The sequence below is a fragment of the Marmota flaviventris genome, chromosome 7 (genome assembly GCF_047511675.1).
Source record: "Marmota flaviventris isolate mMarFla1 chromosome 7, mMarFla1.hap1, whole genome shotgun sequence".
Lineage (NCBI taxonomy): Eukaryota > Metazoa > Chordata > Mammalia > Rodentia > Sciuridae > Marmota > Marmota flaviventris.
In genome coordinates, this window is record NC_092504.1 from 65114042 (window position 1) to 65128303 (window position 14262).

At 40.1% G+C, this 14262-nt stretch overlaps 1 protein-coding gene across 1 annotated transcript in view; it reads right to left on the minus strand.

Moving 5' to 3' along the window:
- The window catches only part of Prkg2 (protein kinase cGMP-dependent 2), a 98870-nt gene extending 86701 nt beyond the window's left edge, over positions 1 to 12169 (minus strand). The window contains exons 1-2 of the mRNA XM_027939819.3: positions 12135 to 12169; positions 1145 to 1618 (exon numbers count right to left, since the gene is read on the minus strand). Coding sequence (XP_027795620.3) covers positions 1145 to 1605 — 461 coding nt within the window. The 5' untranslated portion in view covers positions 1606 to 1618; positions 12135 to 12169. The remainder of the gene's footprint in view (positions 1 to 1144; positions 1619 to 12134) is intronic.
- Between the last annotated feature and the right edge of the window lie 2093 nt (positions 12170 to 14262).

The following is a 14262-nucleotide window of genomic DNA, read 5'->3' on the forward strand; positions in this document are numbered from 1 at the left end:
AGGCAAAAGATCTCATTTCAGCTAATAAATATTTACTTATTTAAAAACCATGCAAAAGGAGAATCCTAACTTATATTTGTAATCAATCTTTCCTGGTCAGGAAAATCAAACTTAAGCCAGAAAAATATATACATGCATATATATATATATATTCATATACACACAAGACTGTTGTGATATTTATATGTTCTTTTAAAATTTCTAATTTTTGCTCCAAACATAAGTGATAAAGAAATCGAAATGCTAATCACCTTTAGTTGACCAGTACATGCGGTATACATGTGTTGACATATCACACTGTACCCCATAAATATGCACAATTATGTTAACTAAAAAATTTTTAAAGAGAAAAAAATTCTAACTTTTAAAATGCATTCTAGCTTTTAATTGTCCCCTCTTCCTAAAACGTTCTTTCCATTTAGTCTCTACTTGGTTGGTTTTGACCTTTGTATTTCAGCTCAAGGTCACCACCTCAACCAGGCCTTCACCACAATTCTGCTCCTCTTTCCTGCTTCCTTCCTTTCCCCCTCACCCTCAACACAACCCATTATACTGCTGGTTTCCATCACAACATTAACCCAATTAATAATTATACATCTCTTATTTGTTTCTGGGTATACAATCTCCTCCACAAAAAAGGATCTGGGAATATTTATTTTAAGCAATCAACACAGTGGCTGGCAGAGAACAGTGCTCAACATAAACTGTATAGCGAATGAATGAAGTCAGCCTCCTTTTAACTACTCAGAAGTGGTTTTTGCTATACATATTCATATTTTATTATGATTTGTGTACATTTTTAGGTCTACTCTAAAAGAAAAGAAGTATAGACTTCCTAAACCTACCTCCTCACTCCTCCAGGGATTGTAAGATAATGGAAAGGGCTTTTAGTAAACTCAGCAACTCATTATGTCTGCATTTATATCTCTATACCTCAAAGTCCACATAAAGTGCAATTTTTGCTTTAAAGAAAATTTTTACTTAATGAGAGATACTTTTGTAAAACAAAACCATTTGAGAATTCCCTCTAGCCCCACATCTGAGAGTTTACATGCTCTTCACCATTCAAAAGCCTTCATAGTTATCACTCTGGTCCTTCTTAACATTAAGGCCATCTGAGTTAAAACGGCATGGAACTTCTTACCTGGAGTCCTTTCTGACTCTCGCTTTCTCAAAGGAAAACTCAGGGGGTTTGTTGAGGTCATAGGTTCGGGTTGTGGGCTCCGCAGACACCCCGGCCTTTGCTCCCCTTCTGCTATGGAGAGAGACCAATCCCGAGGTCTTCCGGTGGACCTCAAGAGGCACTTTATCCACAGAGGCCTGGAGTGGGCTTCCTCCCTGCATATGCACCACATCCTGAAGCTTGTTCAGCTGGATGCACTTGTTCTGGAGCTCCTCCGTGAGCTCAGCAATGGCCACGGTCTGTCTCGACAGCTGTTCCCGCAGCTCCTTCAAATGGTACTCCCGCTCTTGAATCTCAGCATCCTTCCTCCTCAGCTCTCTCTCCAGCTCCGTCACCTTGCTCCGCAGGGCATCAGTGCTGAGGCTCCCGGTGTGGCCATCTGGATGCTTGGAATGTTTGGGTTTCACTGAACCATTTCCCATGTTGCTCAGGGACCTGAGATGAGGAGGCACAGAATCAGGAGCAACCAAGTGAGGTTTCATTTTCCAACAGTCCCTACCACCCCTCTCATTCTGTTTCATAAATAGAAACACGCAGCATTCATCATCGTTCAATGAGCAACAAATGTCCCCATGCATCCAGAAGCAAAGCTAGTGACAGTTTCCTTTATCCCTCCAAGAAGAGAAGCTGGCATTTGGGTTCACTCTTCCCCTTTCCTTTGCAAGCACAAATATGGCACCTAAGCATTCTGTTGTTCTCTTTGGGCGTTCTCTGGATAGCTGTCAAAAGCATCCCAACAATACTGCTATTTGGATGTTAGCACAGCAAAGATAAGATTCAAAGAAGCAGCCACAGAGTCAGAGGCTTGGGAATGTCACAACTCTCCAGCTCCCTGCATGGTTACAGTAAGAAGGCTTGCCCAAATTTAGAATACAACACATCTATTCCTCCCATGCTCCCCCCATCCCCATTATCAATCAGCATCCTTATATCAGAGAAAACATTCAGCATTTGGGTTTTGGGGATTGGCTTACTTCACTTAGCATTATAGTCTCCAACTCCATCCATTTACCTGCAAATGCCATGATTTTATTCTGTTTTAATGCTGAGTAATATTTCATTGTGCATATATACCACATTTTCTTTATCCATTCATGTAATAAGGATATCTCTGTTAAAGGGGAGGAAGGGGAAGGGAGGGGGCGTGGGGGTAGGTAAGACTGTGAAACGAGATGGACATCATTATCCTAAGTTCATTTATGAAAACATGAATGGTGTGACTCTACTTCGTGTACAACCAGAGACATGGAAAATTGTGCTTTATTTGTGTAACATAATTGCATCCTGCTGTCATATATAACAAATTAGAATACATAAAATTTTTTAAAAAAGGAATACAACACATCTGCATTCCTCACAAGATGGAGGCTTTATTAGTGATACTGGCACACACCTGTAATCCCAGCAATTCAAAGCCAGCCTCAGCAAGGTAGTGAGGACCTAAGCAACTCAGTGAGACCCTGTCTCTAAATAAAATACAAAAAAGGGCTGGGGATGTGGCTCAGTGGTTAAGCCCCCCCGGGTTCAATCCCGAATACAAAATAATAATAATAATGATAATAATAATAATAATAATAATAATACTGCTGCTCACTGTTAACAACTTCTGGATTGTGGTCCTTAGAAGTAAACAGAGGCATGAGGATTCCTCTATATCTTTTACTTTCTGTCCTAAAGTTAGGTGTCCAAAAACTGATGACCTATGGTGCCAGGTTCTCTCCTTCTCCCACTAAGAATATGCTCAGTGTGAACCCCAAAGCAATCACTAAACCAGTGAGTCTCAGGATGTGATTAGGAAGATCAGGGGTTATGAGGGATGATTTTAATTGATTGAGTTTTTTTTAGTTCAGTAACTATGTATTTATTTTAACATTTATTAGAAATATAAACTATTGGCATTACAAATTTATATTACTTCAGTGGAGGCTAAATTCATTATTTTAGGTTTACTGAGCCAATTCAATGAAAATAAAAATAAACCATCTGTAGGTAATAAGCACATATGAACAAAATCAAAAAGTATAACTCAAATCGATGAAGTTTAGGAAATAATGCTCTGAAGAATTGCCATATGGGCTGGGGATGTTGCTCAAGCGGTAACGTGCTCGCCTGGCATGCACGGGGTGCTGGGTTTGATCCTCAGCACCACATAAAATAAAATAAAGATGTTGTGTCCACTAAAACTGAAAAAAAAATTGCCATAGGTTTAAACCTTTTTAGGTACCTGGTCAAACTTCATACTTTTGTACAATTTTGGATAGCCATAATATGCAATTTTTTATAGTCATAACCAAGCATTGTAACACTTATATACTAAGCCTGAATTACTGTTGGTTATCTAAAATAAGGAAATAGATTATAGCAGCACAATTCACAATAGTTAAACTGTGGAGCCAACCTAGATGTCCTTCAGTAGATGAATGAATAAAGAGAATGTGGTATATGTACACAATGGAATATTATTCAGCATTAAAAGAGAATAAAATCATGGCATTTGCAGGTAAATGGATGGAGCTGGAGAATATAGTGCTAAGTGAAATTAGCCAATCCCAAAAAACCAAATGCTGAATGACTTCTCTGATTTAAAGATGCTGGTTCATAATATGCTGCTGGGAGTGGGGGCAGTGGGGTGGGAGGATTAAATGAACTCTAGATAGGGCAAAGAGGAAAAGGGGAGGGAGAAGAAGGAAGGGGCGTAGGGGTAGGAAAAACAGTAGAATACAATGGTCATCATTACCCTAGGTATAGGTGTGAAGACATGAAGGATGTGACTCTAATTTGTGTACAACCAGAGATATGAAAAATTGTGTTCTATATGTGTAATGTGAATTGTAATCCATTCTGTTGTCACATATAACAAATTAAAATTAAAAATTAAAAAATGATTTTAAAAAGAGAGCAAAAAAATAAGACAGACAAGTTTTGTCCCTCATAGAATCTGGGTTCCCAGTAGTCACTGAAATACATTAACTTTCAAAGAATTGCCTCAATATGTTGTAGTGATGTGACAGGTTCAACCTTTACGTTTTTGTTCACTTGGCAGCATTTACTATTCTTATATATTAAAAAATATATTAAAAGGTTGAGGAAACTGGAATTCAAAAGAAGGGGCCCTGAAAATAGTTAAATCTTGAATAAGCAATCAGAAGATGTGAGACTGGGACATGAGAATAAACTTAAATGAGATTCTAAATTACAGGCATATAAAAGGTGCTCTCAAAGGTATCTTAAATTAACATTTGCACAAATTTTGAACATGCAGCAGTGAAGCATCTTTTAGACAGTTTTTTTTTTTTTTTTTTTCGTTCATGGACAAGCATTCTTTGGCCAAGGAGGAATACGAAGACAAAGGAAATGCTGTATAAAAAAATAAAAGCCAGCATAAACACATTTACATGTAATACTAAACTAACAACTCATTCTTCATTCATGGCACAATTGTTTACTAAGATCTAACTAAGTGTCATGTTTGGGGGCATATCCTTTTATGGATTTACAGTCAAACTTGACAGAGAAAACAATTTTAGCATTCTAAATATTAAACAGCTTAGAATCATTTTTTTTTCTCTATGAATAACATTTAAAAAAAAATCTATGCCAATCCAATAACTTTACAAACATGAAACACAATTAGGTAGAGGGTGTTAAATTCTCCCCAAACACCAACTACTCTCTGGTTTTAATGAAGTCAGTTTGGAAGCTGTACAAATCTTTCAAGCTATTTAGAATTTCAAAGAGGGGTGAAATGAGAGTAGCTAACTCATCTTTCAAGTTACTAATTTGAGATAAGTAAATTACTAAGTGGCTCAATACTAGTCTGAGTTCTTATTTAGTTTACCTGCTTAAATTCTGTTGTCCCTGAAGCCAAGGTTTCAAGTCTCTGGCTTCATAAAATCTAATTAGATTCATTCTGTTTCCTATATCAGTCACTCAGATATTTCTCAAATATGGATTGCTAGCCACAAGGTGAATTAAACGTCAGGATGTTGCTTCATCAATCTAGCAACTACAGGTTATTAAAATCATTCTTACATTCAGAAGGCAGTACATGATGTAACAAGAAATGGCTTTAGAGATGAAAATCCAAATTTAACATGAGCAATACAATCAGGCTACTCAAGGTTCAAAAAAATCTGCCCTCTCCCAATAGAAATACATTACTTGGAATCTCTGATTTAGTCTTCTTTTCTATAAAATGCATATACTTGAATCCATCTCATAGAGTTATTATGAAGATTGCATTTGTAAAGTCTCTGATGCAATTTCTGACATCTAGTAGACATGAGGAAAAGAGAAGCTCTCTTAATACTATGGGACCAGAGACAGGCATTAATGTCCTGGTTTGAGAAGAGCCCAGGGTGATCATTTCCAGGTGGGGCAGAAGTCTAGTAAACAAGATGCCTTCCATGCAAAAAATCATTAATGATTCAAATATCACTTTGGGAGAAGAGGAATTTGAATCTGGCTGGATTGCATCTTCCACTGAGAAAAGATGCCATTCTATATCAACAGCCTAGGTAACAAGCCCCATCAAAACATGGAATCTAAAAAACATTGTAAACGACAAGCCTGTTCCAGAACTTCAAGGACTCCTTGGGCTTTGCATTCTTTCATGGAACAGTCCCTAGTTATTTTCTTATAGTGCTGTGAACTTCTTAAATCAAAAGATCCACCTAATTATCTTTTTCTTTTTTTTCTGGTACTGGAGAATTGAACCCAGGAGCACTTAACCATTGAACCAAATCCCCAATACTTTTTACTTTGGGACACTGTCTTGCTAAGTTGAACAACGCCATCCTCCTGCCTCAGCCTCCAGAGTCACTGGGCTTACAGGCATGTACCACTGCACCCAGTCCCACTTAATTATCTTTGAAGGTAACAAAGAAATCTGATTCACTGGGAAGGGAGTATTCTTCTGAAAACAGAAATGAGAAAGGGGAATCGGGTGAGTAGTGACACATAGCCTGAACAGAGCAAAACTGTAGTTTTGTGAAATTTTATTATCACATTAATTTTCTCACCATTTAGCAAACGCAATCCACCAAATGGTAAGAGGAGACACCCAAGGAAAGTGATAGCTCCTGAGAAGGCCCTTGCCCTCCCATTTATGCCTGGCAGTAGATAGGGGAGGGACTGGGCTTCCATGTCTGTTTTTACCTCTAGCACTAAAGTAGTTTGAAACCAAAATCCTGGCTCTGATCTAAATAATATCTGTTTCTTTCTCTACCCATCTGGAGTCTGATATAAATACACTCATATGCACACACTGGTTTATGTATGCATCTAACTACTTGTTTATCTGTAAATATGGGAGTTGGTATAGTGCTGACTAAGTCTATGGAGCCACCATTCTAGGCACTTTCACTTGGTTTTTCTATGCACTGGGGCAAGGTACTGGGCTTCAAGCCAGTCACAGAAGAGAGACACACTGATAGTTGCACATACAGATAAAATAATGTTGCAAATCATTTAAGGTTGTTTGGGGGTTAAATGAATAGACCACAATAAGAATTTAGCACAACAATATCTGGCATACAGTACTTGTTTAATTAATATTGGACACTGTTATTATTACTAACATGATTTACCCTTCAAAATAACGCATCTTAGTAGAAAAACATATTGATAAAAAATGTACTACATCAACACAATTTCATAGGAGAACAAAGTCAAAGAACTGACTCTACCTAACTTTTTTGGGGGGTGGGGGGCTTGCGGGGGTGGGAACTGAGGATTGAACTCAGGGGCACTCAACCACTGAGCCACATCCCTAGCCCTATTTTATATTCTATTTAGAGACAGAGTCTCACTGAGTTGCTTAGCACCTCACTTTTGCTGAGGCTGGCTTTGAACACCTGATCCTCCTGTCTCAGCCTCCGGGGCTGCTTAGTGAGCCACTACCTAACTTAGATACTTAGTATAAGCTACGATAGTCAAAAACAGTATGAAAAGTGAAAGTGGCTGTGAAGGGCCTGGTGAAGCAGGTAAATAGATTCAATCAAACAGAACAGAAGGCCCAGAAAGAGACTCAAAGAATACAGTTACCTGAAAAAGAAGCAAAAGCAAATCAGTGGAGAAAAATGGGTAGTCTTTAAGAAATTACACTCGAAAAACTAGACATTCATATCCGCACCCCCCCCCAAAAAAAAAAAAAGTCTAGAGAGAGGCTTTACTTCTTTTACAAAAATTTGTCAAAGTGGATCATAGACCTAAACATAAGACACAAAGCTATAAAAATCCTAGAAGACAGACATAGTACAAAATCTAGATGAGCTTGGGTTTGGTGATGACTTTTTAGGTAAAAATCTAAAAGAACAATTCAGGAAAGGAGAAATTAATAATTTGGAATTTATTAAAATTAAAAATTTCTCTTCTGCAAAAAAAGAAGAATTAAGATAAAACAAGAAACTAAGACTGGAAGAAAGCACTTGCAAAACACCTACCTAATATAGGAGAAATTCTTAACACTCTACAATTAAAACTCAAACAACTCAACTGAAAAAAAAAAAATGGGCAAAATATCTGAGCAGACACTTCACCAAAGATTCCCAGATGGCAAATAAGCATATGAAAAGATGCTCAACATCATATGTCATGAAGAAATTTGAAAATTAAATGAACAATAAGATACTACTATACACAGATTAGGATGGCTATAATCCCAAACACCAACAACAACAACTGCTGGCAAAGATAGGCAGCAGCAGAAACTCATTCATTGCTCGTGGGAAAGTAAAACGATACAGCCACTTTGGAAGACAAGATGGCAGCTGCTTACAAAGCTAATCCTACTTCTTGGTTTTTATCCAACTAATAATAAATGTATGTCTTCACCAAAACCCACACATGAATGTTTATAGCTGTTTCATTCATAATTGCTGAAACTTGGAAGCAATCACGACCTTAGTTTGGGTTAAGGAATAAACAAATGGTAGTACAGCCATACGTAGGATATTATACAATAATAAAAAGTATATCCATGAGAATACATAGGGGAACTTTAAACGCCTTACTAGACATTTTTAAAAACGAATCTTAAAAACCTACATATAGTATGATTCCAACTATAGGGCATTCTGGGAAATGCAAAACTTATAAGCAGCAAAAACATCAGAAGTTGCCACAAGGCTGGGAGAGGGAAGAAGAGATGAATAGATGGAACAAAATGCATATTCCGGACAGTGAAACTGTTTTGTGTAACATTGTGATGGTAAATATATGTCATTACATACTTGTCAAAACTCCATGGAGTACAATACAAGGAATAAACCCGAATATAAGCTATGCACTTTAGTTAATAGTAATGTGCCAATATTGGTTCACCAATCGTAACAAATATAACACATTGTTACAAGATGTTAAGAACAGGGGAAGCCAGTGGAGGGGGAATATAGGAACTCTGTGTACTTTTCAGCAATTTTTTTTTTTATAAAACTAAGACTGCTTTAAAATAGAAAGTCTATTAATTAAAAAAAGAACATGTACTAAAAAATGAGTGCAAGAAAGCTGATGGTACATTCAGGGAACAGGATAAAATGCATGATGGATGGAAGGAAAGTGATGAGTAATGAATCTAAAAAAGCAAGATACTGGAGGGAGACACTAAAACTTCATATGCCATAATATGGGATGTGGATTTCAATGTAAGCCAAGTTTTTTTTTTTTTTCAAGTTATATGGTCATATCTGTCCTGTAGAAAGATAATTTTCTTGGAAATAATTATGGAATGGAGTGAAATGAGCCTAGAGGAAATAAGACAGACTATAAGGCCATTGCACCAATCAAGGAAGAGGTGATAAGTACCAGACTAAGGCCGGTTCAGAGTCCCAACCCTATTCTAATGACTTGGTCATCTTGACTGGGGGAAAAAAGGACCATCTCCATGGTAATCAGAAGGATGTCTTAAAGTTATTGCTACAGGTAATTGCAGCTTCCTCTTTTTGATGAATCATAAAGGAAAAAAGATCCTTCTTTGTGATATGGGCCGTTTAGCTTGAAATGAGAGGAGTGGATAATACTGTCTTTCTAAATAAATTCTAAGCATATATGAAACTAATGCATATCAGTGTGGTGTTACCATTAACTTGTCTCACCATAGTTCTTTTAGAAAATAATTAACCATCATTGAACATATAAATTCATGCCTCAAAACTGAAGTGAAAACAGAGTTGCCCTTGTAAGAAACATCTAAACTCTTTATCAATGCAACAATTAAAATCTGCTGTCCATATGACTTGTGACTATTGGCTGAGTTCTGAACATGCTGTTTGTTTCTTCTGTCCATAGTATCCTGCAGAGAAAAATTTTCTCTTGGAACACAATCATATGGGCTTATTGTACCAAAGTTTCATCTACCCCCAACATTATCTTTGAAGTATCCCTCTTCCTAGCAGAATGTTCACAGTGAATTTTATGAATGTCACATATCCTATATTTTTCACTGCCAAATTTGGTAGCATTCCATTCAGTTATTTTGGGGAGCTACATGGACAGATAAATAGGAGACACACAGAAATATAGTTCCATAGGAGTGGGTCAGAGATGATAGCTCATAGAATTTAAGTGGTGATAGGAATAAAGAGAAGAAAGATTTGCAAGGTCATATGTGGCATCTGGGTAAGAGGTTATAGCATTAAACAAAATGATGTACAGTCTTGAGGAATGTGATTCTAGTTTAATTTGGGCAATTCTCAGTTTCAGGGACCTGTGGAAATTTAAGGTAGAAAAGAGTTTAATAAGCAGTAATAGAGACAAGCTGGGCACAGTGACACTCACCTATAATTCCAGAGGCTTGGAAGGCTGACACAGGATTGCAAGTTCAAGGCTAGTCTCAGCAAAAGGGAGGCTCTAAGCAACTCAGTGAGACCCTGTCTCTAAATAAAATACAAAACAGGGCTGGTGATATAGCTCAGTGGTTGAGTGCCCCTGCGTTCAATCCCTGGGACCCAAAATAAATAAATAAATAAAAAGACACTAGAAAAAAAATTTAAATGGAGAAGCTAAAATTATGTAGCAATTGACACATGTAAAAGCTGAAGTTGACAAAGTGCTTCAACTTTGGAGACTGGTAATGAAGAGAGAAAGAGTATATAAGTCTATATGAGGTTGGGAAAAAAAACTAAAGATATGTGAGAAGTAGCTCTTGCTTTCATTAAAGTGAGAAAGAATGTAGAGAATTTAATATCCAAAGAAGAGGATAGGAGGAACACTGCAGGGTTGAGTCTCAATGTCATAAATAAATGGGTGTGCACATAAGGGAAGACAAAATAATTCCAATGTTTTGATCTTGGAAATGTTGAAGGAAGGCAGCACTTTCCACTCTACATTTTTCACTCATTCAAACACGACAAACATGACATGGAGAGCACATCTGTGAGCAAGCCATCATGACACTGACTACAGGAAGGAGAATGAACACACTTTATGGAGACACTAATGGATCTGCATTTATAAAATGTTGAATTTTAGATGCCTGTGGGTTGTCAAGGTGGGAATGTCTACCAAGATACAAAGATGAAAGTCAAGGTAAGAGACTGTTCCACAGAAGTAAGACATGAAGTCCTATTAGAAGATTAGATCACCCAGGGGAAAGAGAAAGGAAGGCCTCTACTGCTGTATCTGAACATATTAGTAACACCTATGAATATTATTTGTGGGAGAGAAAGAGTGAGGATAGAAACTATTACAAAGGACCACAGAAACAGCTGATTCTGGGTAGGGACTTCAAGATGGTATCATGGTTCATGGATAGAAATCCAGGCTCAGTGCGCATGCCTGTAATCCCAGGGTCTAGGGAGGCTGAGGCAGAAGGATGGCAAGTTCAAAGCCAACCTCAGAAACTTAACAAGTCCCTATGCAATTTAGACCCTGTTTCAAATTTAAAAAAAAAAAAAAATTAAAAAGGGCTAGGGATGTGACTCAGTGGTTAAGTGTCCCTAGGTTCAAACCCTAGTACAAAAAAAAAAAAAAAAAAAAAAAAAAAGTGGGGACAAGGCAGGGGAGAAACGCAATACAGTTTGGAGGCATCATCTTTGAATGTCACTTATTCTTAGTTACACAGCATTCCAATAGAGAGGACAGTCTCTAATTTTCTAAAGAGAATTCTCCACTATATCAGCTCATACCCTCCTGTGCAAAACTAAACAGGAATACTGGCAACAGCTGCTGCATGTTATGTGGGATGATCGCCTTCTCCATGAGTTAAATAGAAACTTGCAAAGAGAAGAGACAATTCCTAAGGAACAGTATGTATGGGGGTGTGGCGGTGAGCAGGTGTATGTTGCTCTCTTCCTTTATTTAAGAAAAAAAAAAATGCCCCTAGGAACAACATGATGATCAGGAAACCGAGGCATCTGTCTGAGCTTCATCCTTTCTGCCTAACTACTCCTCCTGCCTTGTTTCTTTGTATTCTCAACTCTGGACCCAACCTGCTCTGCATTTGCACAATGGCTCTTCTCAGACTTGCACCCATTTCTCTTCCCCAAAACGGCTGATTTCTTATTTTCTTCTGTTTGTTCTTGTTTCTTCTTCACCAGGAAATACAGAGATGTGCAAGTGCCTCAGGGTGCCCAGAGTGACACAGGACACCCACACAAGTTTACAAGGACTTGGAAAAAAGTCCTTGCCTGAGTGCTGGTCTCCTAAGAGGGACCAAGAGCTCAGGAAAGCAAAGCACCCTGACAGCATCGTCAAGCCCCCAGGCCCAAACAGCAGCGAAGGCTGTTATTGCCACACGGAGATCCACACCGAGATCCACACCGAGGTGCCACACCGAACGACCGCTGCCACACCGAGTGAACGCAACGCGTGCACACGTCTACACGCAGTCAGCACGAGCATGAGACCGGCTGGGTGGGGAACGAGGCGCGCACCGCGCAGCGCACTCACAGCATGCACACGGGTATCTCCCCACAAGTGCCGGTGCCCAAACCCCGCAGCCCGCGAACCTCACCAGACAGCCGGGTAACTTTCCAGGTGCGCAGCTTGTCACCTCTGTGTGGCTGCCCCTGCGTCTCGGCGTCCTCTCCCACGCCGCCCTCCCCAGCCGCTTGCGGCGCCCGAGCCGAGCGCAGGTCAGCTCAGCCAGCACGGGCGGTGCGCACCCTGCGCAAGGAGGGCACAGGGCCGCGGGCGCCGCCGCTCGGACTGCGTGTGAGCCGGGGACGCGGCGAGCGCGCGGCGGGCAGGAGCTGCGGCGGCGTCGGTGCTGCCGCCCAGCTCCTCTGCGGGGGCCGGTGCAGAGGCGGCGCGCGGGGGGAGGAGGGGGAGGAAGCGCGAGAGGAGGGACGCAGGAGGGCGGGGGTCAGTCCGGGCTGTTGCGCCGAGCCGCAGGGAGCCCGCTTCCCCAAAGGTGGGGTCATCGGCGCGCGCGCCCGCACCAGCCCGAACCTTTACTCCCCAGACAAGCCAGTGGAAACCGCCGCAGTCCGCACTTTATACCCCATAGCATCCAGCCAGGCAACTTAAGTAGGGCGATAACATCGTGGTTGTAGCATATTTCTGTTATTATTATTTCTATTTCAAGTGTGTGGGACGAGGGGAGAGGAAAGTTCGGGGGGAGGGGTTCGTCTCTTCTTCCCTCCCTATCCCCCATCCCTCCAGTCTGTTTCTGCAGGCTCCCCCTATCATGCCTTCCCTCCCAGAGCGCAAACAGGCGCACGCATCTTGGACCTGTTCTCTTCCGTCACACCAGTGCCCTTCTAGGAGACGTGTGACCCCAGAGTAGATTGGCGACGCGCTTTTCCCAAACTCTGGAGCCATAACTTGCGTTAGTTTGCCAGTTCACGTGACGCTAGAGGCAGTGGTTGAACCGAGTTTCAAGGGACAGAGATTGTACCTCCGGAATTGCATCTGCAGGTCTCTAACAGGGAGCTTTCTTGATCACTCAAGCAGTTAATTTAATACTCTGCCGTCGCCTTTTGAGTACATATTTTTTCCTGAGGCGTGCATTGTGGTTTTCTAAATATATACATACACCCACCGCACTATTTGCCGTGACTGGAGTTGTGAGATCTCCATGTGGTTTTTCCCCTTTTCCTCCTGCGCCCAGAGGAATTCTACTGGCAGATCTACCGAGGACAAGAGCAGTTTCTATGTTGAGGAACGGGAAGTACAGTGAGGGTCTATTCTCCATGAGCATCCAGAATGTTAGAACCCGACTCCCTTGGGTTTAAAACCACACGGTGGCAGTGGGGCTCATGTAACACCAGCATGCACTATTGCATACATAAACGTATATAGAAATGAGGCCTGGGGAAATTTGTTGAATGGGGCCATTAAGTGTAGAGGAAGAAGAATGTAGTTCTGTTTTGTGCAAACTAGAGAAAAATAAGCAAAAAAATACAAACTACTTTTTCCTGGACTTAAGCCAGAATCTGTACATTCATGGGGCGAAAGAGAATTCCACAAGAAAGGGGGAAATAATTAAGTCTTTGCTATGTCCTTCTAATAAAGGACATGTAAATTGAGGGACTGAAGTTTTGTGAACATGTGAACAATTTAATGACAAACGGGGGGGGGGGGCGGAGAATTTTTGAAGCTCTTACATTTCATTTAATCCAGGTTGTTTTTGAAATGTGGGTTGCTAATTAATGAGTCATAAACTTGATGTATTGAGTCAAAGCTAGCATCTTTTTTTTAGAAAAAGTACAATAAAATATCTGAGTATGTCACACATAGGAAGAGCAAAAATGTTTTATAAATCTTTCAGTTTAGTTATATATATATATATATGTGTGTGTGTGTGTGTGCGCGCGCGCCCTGGGACAACATGTAGTATGTACTTCTTATTGTTAATTGAGAGAAAACTTGAAAGCCATTCATGGGGTACAGACTGCCACCTATGATCATACCCCTCAGAGTATGGGAATTCACATTTCTCCCAGCAATTCTGTACTGTCATCTCAACCATATCACCCAAAAAGGAGGAGGAAGGCTAGTAACCATTTTTTAGTCTTTTATTAATTTTTCCAATAAAATGCTTTTAACCACTCCTCTGTCTCAGGCCCAGTGGGGATTCAGTAGTAACAAAATTAACTGTCACCTCTGTTAATTTAGAATCTGCTATCTTGTGGAGAAGC